Raw genomic sequence first — 14,200 nt, forward strand, 5'->3', positions numbered from 1 at the left:
AACACATTTTCCAACTTTCCAAGGGTCACTCCCAAGCAGCACAGGCACTGATCCACACAGCATCAGTGCGTGCCCCAGGATGAGCAGGGCAGGAGCAGGGAGCAGCTCTGGCCAGGCAGCTGTGTTCTTGGGGAACAAACCCAAGCTATGCTGACAGCACAATCCATACAGCTTTAATAAATATCCCAGTAGGAATGTTACTGACACTTTTAACTGTGGCTAACCAAAGCGTAATGGTCTCAGAGATTGCTCCAATTAAACTGATGACACAGACAGGTATTTTATTATTTATAAAGCCCTGGGTTTTGCAGCATAGGAGAAAGCAATCTGAGAGCATTTCCCTATTCATTACCCCAAACCTTTTCAAACCAGCATCTCTGCAAAAATTCCCTCTAGGCTGAGCTTCTGCTGTTGCCCCACATTACGCCCAGTTATGAACCACTGTGTTTGCCTTACATAGGGAATCCTTTTCCATTCCTCCAGAGACAAGCTTTCCTTCCCAAGAACTCTGTGGCTGAACCAGTCCATCCAACCTGTATCAAGGAATTCTACAATTTCATTTTGTCTGTATTTTCTCAGATTTGTATGCTTAGCTGCTCCTGTCAACCTAATATTCCAAGTTCCAGTTGAATATACTTAGCAATACAAGCTGCTGCTTCTCTTACAAATTGACCCAGGAATCCCTATTACAAGGGTTGATTTACCAGAGCAGGGTATTTCTGCTTAAATAAAGTAACAGAGAGAAGAATGTTACAAATATACTAAAAAGCACTAATGTCATTTGGCAGCTGAAGATTTCATTTTTTTTTCCACAAAACATTGCGAAGTGACATTGAAACTAATCAGAAAGACTTCAAATCATGAAATTATTTTCCAGTTTTCAATCCAAATACAGAACTCTGACAAACATTTACAAACACAGCAAGATGATGAGCTTTGCAGAGCAGTGCTTACAAATCCAACCTGACTCCAGGGTACAATGCAGATACAATGTACATACCATGCACCCTTGCTATAAGGGATAAGTTCTGACCTCAGCCAGCTATCACATCCTCTTCTTTCACCTTCACCTACATCTAACTTCATGCCCATTTTTAACCTCCTTTGTCAGCTCTTGAACTAACAGACCCAGTTTAAGAAAAGCTTTGTGTACGTCATGGATTCTTCTTCTAAACCAAAGTAAGCTCTAGTAGAAATTCAAATGGATGAGCAGGACTGAAGGGATTATTTTAGGTATATCAGAAGGTTACAAGGCCAATAAACAGGAATTAAGGAAGATTGCATTAATCATCTAAAAGGATTCAAATATTTCAAGTAGAGCAATTCCATTTCCTAACAGGAATAAATTCAAACCATTTCCCTTGCAGAAATTTCCATAATTACAAGTAATAATTATCTTCTACATTGAAATTCTGCAGTACAGCACTTACTGCAAAGGACATTCCCATCAAATGCTCTATTTAGGAAATAGAGGAGGAATATTTTCTTGGTGAATTGTATGTTGCCATCCCATTGATTAACCCATGGTTCTGCTCTGCCAAAATATGCATCTATCTTTGATAACATTAACAAGAATTACCAAACCCTACTTAATGACCATATCATTAGGTTTTTATAAAAGCCTAAAATAAAGAGATTTTTTAGAAATGTATGCAGAAAGAAGAGGAATAGATCATATCCACAGATTACATCAAAGGAAGATCAGTTATAACACTGCATATTGGACATACAGTCCTTTTCTGCTGAGTGAATCAAAGGCTCCAAGACAGCATTTGGATACACATTCCTTTTCGGGCAATAAGGACAAGTATGGCAACAGCTGCTCCAGTATTTGCAAAAACTGTATAAATGCAAACAAAATACCAGAGGTTACGAGAAACTAATATTTGCATTTGTTGCTTTTGTGCATAAGGAAAATGTCTGTCAGCTGTTCTCCTTGTGCATAAGTAAAATGTCTGTCAGGGACATGTAATGTCAGTTATTCACCATTTTTCATAAACAAATATGTACAATCCCACATCTCTTGTGACCAGCTGTGGGAACAGAGTCCACTGGACTGCTGCTGCCCCTGTACATCTCTGTTACCCTATAATAAAATCCCAATTCAGCCTTCCAGCAGTACAGCAAAACAGATCCTGCTCCAAGCCTGTGGAAAGGGGAGCACAGTGCTCACTGATCTTCTGCAGCACCTCAGCCATCAGTCATGGGCTGAGCTTGTTCACAGCAAAGCATCTTCCTGGCATTGCAGAACAAGTTTTCAAAGCAAGTTTATCAGAGCTCACGACTGACCCAACAGATAAACAGTATTATCACAGAGTGTTTAGTGTGCCGAAAGACTTTAAATGGCCACAGACAGGTGAAAGTCAATCATCCATACAGCAGGAGATCCTGAAGCACAAGAGATGGCAAAGGCAACAGCAATTTGATAGTGATGGATAAAATGATAATGTCTGGGGGGGCTGTCCCCTCAAAAGTTGCTGGGTCTTTGCTGTACACAGTACAGAAAAAGAGCTTGCAACACCAAGCAGGTGTCGTGTATCTTACTATGCCCATAAGACTGGAAGTGAAGATATAGAAAGTCTTATCAGATATAAAAAAAACTTAGATAATGCACTGTAGTTACGAAGTTCACATTTCATTACAGAAATTTGTGGGAAATGTGGTAAGACCTATCAGGATTTTGCAACTTTCCTACTGGAAATATTCAAATAAGCCCTATCCCCACCCAGTCAGCCTTCCCCTCGAGGAGGTGCCCTCATGCTCTCCCCTGCCTGCAAGAAGCTTTTTGATTTCATTGTTAAGAGGAAGGCAGGACAGTGGTCCATCACAGCAGAACAACGGATTACCAGCTCAGATCACTATGAATTCAGGCATAACATCATTCCAGAGCCAAGGACTGTATTGCCTTAAATGGAAAAGATCTGCAATATTTAACAGGTCAGGAACACTATCCATTTCTGTTTATTTAAGCATATAAGAGGGTAGATTTAGATTTTAAAAGTCTCTCAAAAAATATAAAATACAAAAGTTCATGAATACTCCTCTGATAATTTTCAGCTATGAAAGTGGGGAAAGAAGCAGAGGTGAGAAAGGAAAGGAAGAAAAAAGGGGAAAAATATTTTTTTTAAAAATCAGTTTGCTTATTTTCACTTAATATGAACAGAATTCTGGAAAATTAGTTTGATTTTCCAGCTTAGAAAAATCATGGCATTTGCCACATCAGTAAATCCTCATGCAACCAATTCCAGTGCTGCCCGTCACCCGCCCAGAGAAGGACACCAAGGTCAGCTAAGCTCACGCTCCTTTGCAGGAATTATCAGCCTTGCAAGCACTCCCCAGTCTTTTTCCACAGCATAACCCATTTCACCCCGCAATACAGAGTGGAAAAATAACTTTTACACCAATAGCCCACCCAGGAGCCAGCCCATTCCATTCCCTATGGAAAAGGACTCTATAGCCTGTGACATTTTAGCTGCAATACAATACAGATTGCAATCACTGTAGATTCCCCACAGTGCTTGCTTGTAAGAGTCACATAGACATCATTACTGACAAGAACAAGGTCACAAAAAGGTATTTCATTGTTTCTAGTGAATAACAGAGGTTGTCCCAGGAACCCAAACACTCCCATTCAACCCCACTTCAGCTCCAAATGGCACAGCAAGAAAACAGCTCCTCTCCCATGGAGAACATGATGTGTGCCCAGATTCAGTAGCAGCAGGGACAGATGGAGCCAGGAATGGTGGCACAAAGTTACAGATTACAAGGAAAAAAAAAAAAATCTGAGCTTTTGAATCCTACTAATATACAGTGACCAAGATGAAATGCACTATTCCAGTCTCCTGGAAATCCAAACAGAGGACTTGGACATACCATAATATACAGATTCAGATTTCAAAAAACAAACACAGATCTCCAGGAGAGTAACTTATGGCAGAGAGATAATGAGATTTGCATGAATTTACTGAGAGCATATTTCCCTCTGTACTCCAAGAAAACTGAAGAAGCTGTTTGTACACAGAGGCATTACACATGAATGAATCTTCTTACAGAAATGTTCTTGGTAAATATGCCTAATTTGTGGCAGTCAGGAACAAAGGGATATCTCAGCCCCGTGTTGCTATTGATGATTCACTGAATCCTTCATGACATCCACACCCACCACAGTCCATTCAGGTTTTGTCCAACATTTAGTCACAGAATTGATTAGCAATTGACTTCTATGTGCAATTTTGTTTAGTATCTAAACAAGCTGTTGTTATCAGGCTCAAGCAGGCAAAATTTCCCACACTGCTCCTTCATAAAAACAAGGTACATTTCATAAACATGAAGCACCACTTCATACAACTTGCTGGCTTGAACAGTTCAGAAAAAACTGCTCTCACCTGAACTCCAGTACCCCATTATGCACTCATAAGTATAATGGTATTTTTTTTATTATCCATAGATTCACTATTCTGCATTAGCAAACACAACCACACCACTATCCACACCATTCTTTTCTCTCCTTAGCGCAGAGGCTGCAGCAAATCCTAGCCAACAGGTCAGAGCAACCCAAGGCAAGTCCAGGGCAATGGGATCCAGCAAAAAATCACCATTTCACTGATGAGGGAGCCACTCGAGCCAGCATCCTGCCAGCAAACTGTACCCTGGAGCCAAAGGAAGCTTCAAAAAGAGGTTTTGATAAAGGAAAGATTTAGCTCCAGAACTACAAGAATTGTCAGCCTGCCCTCAGTGCCAGAGAAGATCACGGACCAGGTCATCAGAGAAGGGAACAGAGCTGGGGAGGGGTCTGGAGCAAATCTGATGAGGAGCAGCTGAAGCAGCTGGGGAGGCTCAGCCTGGAGAACAGGAAGCTCAGAGGGGATCTTCTCCCTCTCTACAACTCCGTTAAAGGAGGTTGTAGCCATCTGAGGCTTATTCTCCTGAGTAACAAGTGACAGGACAAGAGGAAACGGCCTCAAGTTATACCAGGGAAGGTTTAGGTTGGATATTATTAAAAATTTCTTCATGGAAAGAGTTGTCCAGCCCTGGCACAGGCTGCCTGGGGTAGCAATGGAGTCATCAACCCTGGAAGTGTTCAAAACCACGTGGATGGGGCACTGGGGTACATGCTTTAGTGGTGAACATGGTGATGCAGGGTTGACAGTTGGACTTGGTGATCTTGTCCAAACATAACAATTCCATGATTCTGCGTAATTCCTAAAAACTGAGCTGCTGAACACACTGACATGACTGATTTTACACTTTTCAAAAAATATGATCAATGTAAGGAATCAGTCATGGCTGTGGCCAGATCCTGTATAATTACTGGCTCCTGAGATGCTGTCAGTGCAGTTGTGTTCACCCAAAGGCAGGGGATGTCTCATGCTGGAATTCCAGCCTGATTTCCCAAGGTAACAGACTCACACACTGCGCTGGCAGCTCCTGGGCCCAGTGCCTGTGTCCCAGGGCACTTGGCCAGCATGGACCTTGCTCTGAACTAGAAGAAAAGGATGCAGGGGAAACCTGGAAGGAAGTGGAGCCAGAGGCGAGTCACCAAGGTCCACAGGAAAAGAGTCTTTATTAGTTCTGATGCTTGTGGGAAAAAAATTAGTAAACAACGGTAATTTTTTAAACTTAAAAACACACAAGGTTTACAACAGGAGTATTTCAGTCACAAGCAAATTCAGTTTTTCACGTGCTGAAGGCAAGAGAACCGGTTACACATTCCAGGCAATAGCTGTATCTGTGAATCACCAGACAAAGGAGCATACTCCAGGGTTACACACAGGACTAATAAACTGCATGAGATTCTATACAGCACCATTTCACAGCTGTGAAAGCAGATATCTCTCAATGAGCAAAACACCTTAAACATTTAATAATAAAAACATGGGTAAAGCAAAAGAACACGAGTATAAATAAATAAATCAAGGGAGACTCCTGATTCAGTGAAGCAGCACATGCATTCAGCTCTCTTATTCGGGTATTCTAATAGGGACAAGACAGGCAAATGACTTCTCAGAAGTCACCTGAGGAAAGGACCAGCAGTGCCAGGGGCTCTGGTACCACTCAGTGCTGCCCTGTCTCATTTTCTGTGCTACTCAGACCTGGGGCAGCAGAACCTCCTGCACGGTCTGCACGAGCCCCTTTCCTGAGGCTACTCCGTGCAGCACATGACGGCAGCACTGCAGCGGCACCGGGCCAGCAGAAATCCCAGCCGTGCTCACGTGAGGCTGCTGGCAGCACGGACTAAAGAACCTCTGCTGAGATTCCCTGGGACTACAGCTGAACACACAACCTAGTCCAACATGAACATAGTTTGCATCACATCAGGAACGGGAATTATTGTTTTGCTCAGACGAGTAAGATGTCTGACAGTTCAGAGAAGTTCAGCTGTCTCGTGTACCCTCTACACAATCAAATTTGACTGCCCAAAATCAACTCGATTTGGACACAGACAATAATGCAGAGAAAAAAAATAACCATCTGACATGGTGATTTAAGCATAAGTGGGTGAGCCAATACTGCCGAGTGAATCCTGACACTCTGAACAGAATCTTCCAGAGCCGAGGAGTCCAGCCAACAGCCAAGAATAATATTTCAGTGGTTCAGTCAATACAGCTGTAACCATGGCCTGGAGGGGTTTCCACAGCCGTAACCACAGGAGTGACTGCACACTCACTTGAAAATAGTAAAAACAGACATTTAAAAATCTACAGCTTGTAGACATCTTAAAACCAGTTTGAAAGGAGGCACAGAGGGGCCTGAAAAATGCACCAACACTCCCACCAAGCCTGACTGTCATCTGTTTATCCTTCTTACAAGACAATGACTTGAAATAAGAACTCCTCTCCCTAGGTACACTTGCTTGAAAAAAACCTGAAGGAACAGCTTCAGACTAGCTGAAAAGAGATGAGGTACCCGTGTACAAAGCCTGACTGATCAGACGGAGCTGCAGTGGCACAAGGCACATTCAAACCAGGACAGTCTAACACCGTTTATTCGTGTCTCACACTCACAGCCAGAGACACTCTCATGCCTTTCACATAAGATTCCTATTTCTTCCCTGATGTAAGACACAGTATCACACAACATGCTACAGAAGGAGCCCTGCTGGTTCAAGCAGTCTTTCCCAAACGAAAAAAAAAAAAAACAAAAAACCAACCAAAACTCAAAACCAAACAAAAAACCAAAATGGATAAAAAAAAGAAAATAAAAAGTTTAATAGTCCACAGCTGCCAGGAGCAAAGGGTCACTGCCGCAGAGGGGCGGCACAGCCCACTCGGTTTGCTGGGTTTTCCCTTCAAAGGATATCCATAAAACGCACTGCCAAGCGCCATGGAAAAGCGTCCTGCGCCGCGTCCAACGCCGCGGCCCCGCGCGGACACCGCGCACCGCCCGGCGCGGGGCCCTCCGCGGGCACCGGGACCCGCGGCCCGAGCACCGCCCGCATCCCGCCCGGGCACGGAGCGGCCGCGGCACCTCCCGAGGCGGCCCCGCCGGGGCGAGGGGAGCGCGAGAGGGAGCGGGGCGGACCCTGCCGGCACTCACCTTCTTCCGGGGCTGCCATTTCATCATATTTGTAGAGCGGGGACGTGCAGCATCAAGGTGGCGCTGGGGCGACGGGCGCAGCGGGGCCGCAGCCCGCGGTCATGCTGCCCGGCCCCGCCACCAGGCCCGCGCCGCGTCCCGCGGGACAGCAGCCGGCCCGGCCGCGCGGGCCATGGGCGGGGGCTGTGCCCAGCCGGCGGCTCCGCCCGCACCGCTCACGCCCGGGGCCCGCGGGGCGCGGCCGCTCCCGGGCGCATCGCGGGCGGCGAGACCCGAACCAGGACACGGCCCCGGCCCGGCCCGCCCGGCGCGCGGCGGCTCAGGGGCGGCGCCGGCCCGGCCCCGCCCCCTCCGTGCGCCCGGCCCCGCCCCCGCCGTGCGCCCGGCCCCGCCCCGCCGCGCGCCCGGCCCCGCCCGCCCCCGGAGGGCACAGACGCACCGGGCCGGCAGGGGGCGCTGCGTGAGGGAGCGGCTCTTGCGCCTCCTGTCGGTGTCACCCGGCACGGGGACAGCCCGTGAGGCACCGGCACACGGGGACAGCCCGTGAGGCACCGGCACAGGGGGACAGCCCGTGAGGCACCGGCACACGGGGACAGCCCCTGTGTCCGAGCACGGGGACAGCCCGTGAGGCACCGGCACACGGGGACAGCCTGTGAGGCACCGGCACACGGGGACAGCCCGTGTGGCACCCGCACACTGGGACAGCCCCTGTGTCCAAGCACGGGGACAGCCCCTGTGTCCAAGCACGGGGACAGCCCGTGAGGCACCGGCACACGGGGACAGCCCGTGAGGCACCCGCACACGGGGACAGCCCGTGAGGTACCGGCACACGGGGACAGCCCGTGAGGTACCGGCACACGGGGACAGCCCCTGAGGCACCGGCACACGGGGACAGCCCCTGTGTCCGAGCACACCGGTGTGCCCGGCACACGGGCGGTGCCGCAGCTGGAAGGGCCGTGCAGTTCCAGCTCTACCGGGCCGTTGAAGTCTTTTCCCGTCGAGCTTTCGCTGCCAGGGCTGGGGCTGCAGGCTGAAGGCAGAGCCGGGCACTGTGGCCATCTCCAAGGAGCCAGTAATTCTAACACCACAGAGCTTCAGCCTGAGCTCTGGGGCTGCTCTGAGACTGTTGTAATAAACGAACACAGGCTCAGGAGAGTTACAAATCCATAGGGCATGAACACAACACAGTTTAACTCTGGGCTTACATTATTGAAATGGAGAGGTGTAGTTTTCATTGCTGTGAGGAATGACCAACAAGGTAGCATCTCGGAGGTAAACAATAAACTTAATGGCAAATGTAATATCAAAACACAGGTCAAAAAATATTCACTGCCAGGTCCCTTGGAAATACAACAGTTGCTTCTTTCCATTGCAGCTCCTCAGTCCCAAAGGACAGCGCACCTCGGGTCTCGGGGAGGCCAGAGCACTGACAGGGTATTTCAGTTCTAGCCTTGATGCTCAGATGCCATTCCCTCCCACAGTGACACAAAGCTCAGACACCAGTCCTAAAGCTGCCTTCAGCAGGTCCCATCTTGTCCCACTACCCTCAGACACGAGCTCCGTGTTCTGTGGTTCTGTTCCCACACCTTCCCCTGGATTACTGGCAGTGGATGTGGCAGCACAGAGATGCAAGTGAAAAATAAAGCTTTGAAATGCAGCAGGGACTGAAAAGAACAGGTGCGGCCTGGAACAGGAATTCCTGCTGGTTTTACTCCCCAGAGCTGGTGTCTCATGGAGCTCTGCCTTTCTATTACAGCAGCAACAGCAGAGCAGTGGGCCCTGAAACTCAGATTTCCATAAATTGAAAAACTGGTATTGACAGTTCTGAAGAGTTCTGTACATAGCAGTCATTGCCTGAGTCAAGAAAATAAGTGTTCAGCATCAGACAATGCCATTCTCCACGTGGCTGTCAGAACGAAGCTCCATCAAATTCACAGACAGATTACAAAATGTGGTGTTTTGACATAATCAACAGGAGGTTTTTCAAATTCTTCCCAAGTAAGGATAATTAAGCGGAAGCAATGCAGGAGCTGTTGTAAGAGACTAAAATGTTACAGTTAATGGCTTAAACATTGTTATAAAGGACTTTTTGCCCATTGTGGCAAAACTGTGTAAAGAAGCTGCGACCATCAAAGCCCACCCCTCCCTGGAGGCGACTCCTGACTGAAGCATTGGACTTGAGTGAGTTAAGCTTCCTAAGGGACCTTGTGATAAGATAAAGGTGACACTATTTCCAATCATCTCAGGTCTAGCAACAAGGAAATACATAAACAAATATATTTTATTCCTTTTACTACTTTACAGTGAATAATAGTCATAATTTTGGCCAGTTGGCACAAAATCATCCAGCAAAAATGACAGCCTACACCAATACTTTCTATTTTTTTACTTTCCTTGATTTACTGGTGTTTTTAAAATTTGCATTGTAGATCTGACAGTCTAGTACATGGTCCTTCTTTCCTACAGTCAGTGAATACCAGAAGCAAGCTGTGCATTATTAGACATATCTGATAGCTCTCAATCTTACAACTCAATGGATAAAAAAACCTTTTAAAGTGTCTTCTTCAAATTAATCTTTGGCAAGAACCTAGAACTATTTGATGTATTACCACATTTCTTGCATAATCCTTTATTTTCAGGAATTTCTAAGTTGATATCTTTGTTACACCTTGAAATTCCCTCTGCTCAACCCAAGTGAGCATCACCCAGAAGCAATCACTCACTGCAAGTAGGAAAAGGTCCCATTGGAGATGGCTTGTTGAGCAGTTTGCTAGTCAGGCTATCCAAGCAGAATGAGAATTCAGTTCATTGTGTAATTCTACTCAGGTAGCAGCTAAATTGGACAGTGTTCAGCAGGCCCATGAAGACTCAGAGTGACAACCTGCACTTCCCTGTGTTCTGCCTGGGCTGGCAGTGTGTGAGATGCCAGCACTTCAGTAACACCCACACAGCCAGAGCACTGCAGACCAAGCTCCTAACAGCCGAGTCCCTTGGCAAATTCATGAAGGATAATGAAATCAAGTCCTTTTATTTCTGAATTTATTAAAGCAGCTTTCAATTCATTACAGTGATTTTGTGTCTGTCACTTTCCCCCCTCCAGCCAGAGTGCTGAAGGCAGACACAGCACCTCACCACAGTTTACAGATGAGACTCTGCATGAGTGACTGAGCTACGGCAGCTGCTGAGCAAGTGTGGCCTGCAGAAGGGAAAAAGGAGTTCAGAAAATTATACTCTGGGAGAAGGGAACTCCCTTCAAGTGAATGAATTAGGCAATTCTTTTAATTACCAGACCAAGTCTTCTGACAAAACTCCATCTATTTCACACCCTTCAGGAAATAAAGGGTCAACACTCCATCATTATCCATGCCATCCTTTGGTGTTTCAAATGAAAGGACTACTCCATGCCTTGGAGAAGGGAAAATGGGGGGGATAATGGGAGGAAAAGAGGTGATAATCAGAGAGAGAGAACACAGAGCCCACAGTGCCCTGTTCCATCATCCTTCCCTTCACAGTGCAGGGAGAGCCTCTGCTGGCACGTCACTTGTGACTGTAATACATAAACATGATGTGCTGTGAAATATCTGTGTGATAGTCCTATGGCAAAATGTATTTCTGTACTTCAATGGATAGGAAACATATCCTAAATTTTAACTGCATCTTACCAAGGAAGGTGTTTGCCTTCAGAACTCTTGAGACTCTGCTGTTGGCTTAGGAGGCTTCAGTTCTACCCTTACATGATCCTGAGCAGAAAACCATGTTTGGGACCTGCTTCTAATTATGACTTGCCCCTCCTTTTTTCCATAGGAAGTACAATTACTGCTGCTATGGAGACAAGTGTAATTCAGGCAAGATGTGGGTCAAAGCAATACTTGGAAGGCAAAGATTCAGAAAAGCACCCTTTCTGCTATCTGTCCTCTACTGGAGAAGGGTCTTCTCCCAGTCTTCCCTTGCCAACTTCCATCACCACCTGCTGCCTCAGGTAAGGAAGAATCAAATAAATCACCTGTAACTAACACCTGAAACTTCTCACCAGGAGAGCTGCTCTTCCTCCCTTGCCTCCCATTCCCACACCTTACCCAGTGACTCCAGGCATTCACAGGATCTGCAAGCACTCACATCATCAGCGTCTCTGTGGGCATAACAGCCTCAGAGAAGCTCTTACTAGCCCAAAACGGGAGACTTACATTAATTTAGTGGAGAAGGCTATAAAAATTTAAATCGTTTTTAATGTATACTTACAATGTTATCAGGTTCCTGAACCAAAAAACTGCTTTTATTCCCCAAGATAGCCTCTGCCTGCTCCTCACAGTACCCCTTAAACACATTCCTATGAATTCTTTCCAAAAAACCCAGTTGCAAGCTGTATTATCTTACATGCAGACAGTAGTGAGACTGAAAACAATCTCGCCCTTCCTGGTATGATGCTGCTTGGACAAAAGGCCTGAGATGATAATTTGCTGGAAGAGGCAAATGATTCAAAGAAAAGGTTTGTGTTGAAATGAAGGAATTCTGTGTCTGAATATGAAATAACATCAAGCAGGATAGAGGATGGCTGTGGTACCTTTAAGGAACACTCTTGCACTGAGGAAACAGATCCATCAATACACTAGAGAAACCAACAAGCTCCCAAACCCCAGCAGGAAATTAAATGTGAAACCTTTCAATTATGGTTTAAAATCACATCCCCATTTAGACACTTCTCCTAAAGAGGTGGACTTCAGATACACCTGACAATGACATGAAACTGAAAGATAAAATAAATTAAAGTCAAACATGTTGCTTTAACAGTTAGCTCTTCTGGAGCTCACAGGTGAGCAGGGAGGAGGTTAGAGTTTGGTGACATACTCTGCACATCAAATTTGTCCTGTTTTTCAGGATACAGAACATACCTTCTAAATTTAAAGAAAACATAGAAGCATATGCAAAGTTTTAATAAAAATTCTTTTTTAGCTTTGTCCAAAAGGGCTACACAATAAAGCTATTGTATTATAAAGGATCTGTTTTGTCTATTCTAAATTTCTCTTCCACACAGTGGAAATGTAAGCATGTTACCCAAGCTATCCTACTCCTGAGCCCTGAGACACTCAACAAAATATCCTGTAACTGTCAGAAACAGCCCTTAAAACTCTCTAAAGACTCTTCTCTTACTGGTTTAGAATGACAGGCAGTTCACCTGCTGAACTTTCTTGTAAAATGTGTACCAGGAATTTTGTTTGTGTCTCTTCACATTTTCAGTCAGGACTGTATGAATAAGAAATGTGACACAATTTATCCATATGCAGCACCGTATCTTCCCAAAGCACAGCATGCTGCATGTCACAGCTGCCCTTTTCACTGCTGCAGCAGTAGGAGAACAGAGGAAAGAAATAAACTGAACTCCTCTACAATGACAAAGTATCCACAGACAGCCAACGAACCCTCAAAACCAGAATCAGATAAATCTTCTTCAAACAGACAGATGTTCAAAGAGCAATTCCTTCTGTCTGAAGAATACCTTGTCACTGCCCTGTCAGAGATAACCATTTCAAAAGTGGGGAAACAACCTTAAGGTGTTGTAAAACCCTACAGCACCACTGAAACCATTGGAGCAGAGACAATTTGGCTTCTCTAAGGAGTCACAGCTAAGATTCTTAGAATAGAATAGTTCCAGTTGGGAGGGACCTAAAACCATCATCCAGTGCAGTTTGCTGAGGAGAAGCATCTCCAATTCAGCACTGCAATGAAGATTTCTGATGCAGTTTTAGTTAGCTTCACTACTTCAAACAGTAAAATTAGGAGAGCTCACCAAAACAGGAATTTGAGACCCTGTCAGTGACCAAGGCAACCCCAATTAGCTTTGTCCTACAACAGTGAAGCCAGCACACAAGACTTAGAACCTGACTTCAATGGCATTTTTCTGCATAAAGTTGTGAGAGCATTTAAGAATAACTAGGACAGCTGCTGGCTCCAGCCTAAAAATACAGAACACATCTGCTCAATTTACCTTCGTGTGTTCAAGCATCCAGCACTGAAAAAGCATAAGGCTTTAAGAGGTGCTAAAATTTTTCTCTATGGAGAAACAGAAGGAGACAACCATGCAGCAGTTTTCATTCATGCCTGACAGGAAAGGTGAGGGGTGAACTATTTGCAAGAACCAAAAATAAAACAATATTCAATCTGCACCTACATAGAAGTGTTTACTGATGGTAAGAGATTGGTTTAAAACACTTTTTTGAAGGTTATGTAAATGGAAGATAATTACTATATATTAGATTACTCCATAATCTATTTTTGCAATTAGCACCTTTTCTTACTGAGCTTTTATTACAAAAGGTGACCCCACAGCAGACCCAGAGGCACAAACCCAGTCTTGAAACCTGTGCTCACTTCACCTTTCTTTTTTTCCAGCACAGATTTTTCCATTTTAAAAAGTGAGATTATCTGCAGATACCTTAGAAACAGAGGGTTTTTGCACAGGCAGAGGGCAACCAGGAAAAAATAACATGATCTGCTTCCCTAGAATGTCTCTGCTGATGTGTCTGGACCCCTTGGAACAAGGACTCTGGTGTCACCCACAGACCCCAAAACTCAAGCCCCACCATGCAGCACAGAAAACACAATTAGAACTGAAATGTAATTAAGTAATTATAGCTGGAAAAAAGACTGTAGTAAGTATTTTTAACCT

General features: G+C 45.4%; 1 protein-coding gene across 4 annotated transcripts in view; it reads right to left on the reverse strand.

Annotated features, from left to right (window-relative positions):
* The window catches only part of TTC28 (tetratricopeptide repeat domain 28), a 109,455-nt gene that overhangs the window by 70,952 nt on the left and 24,303 nt on the right, over positions 1 to 14,200 (reverse strand). Inside the window, exon 1 of one of the 4 annotated variants that reach the window (XM_053959634.1) lies at positions 7,537 to 7,657. The exons of the other annotated variants lie outside the window; for them this stretch is intronic. Within the exon in view, the coding sequence (XP_053815609.1) occupies positions 7,537 to 7,563 (27 nt within the window). The 5' untranslated portion in view covers positions 7,564 to 7,657. Of the gene's footprint in view, positions 1 to 7,536; positions 7,658 to 14,200 lie in introns of those variants that run through there. 4 annotated transcript variants of the gene reach the window in all.

The sequence above is a fragment of the Vidua chalybeata genome, chromosome 18 (assembly GCF_026979565.1).
Source record: "Vidua chalybeata isolate OUT-0048 chromosome 18, bVidCha1 merged haplotype, whole genome shotgun sequence".
NCBI lineage: Eukaryota > Metazoa > Chordata > Aves > Passeriformes > Viduidae > Vidua > Vidua chalybeata.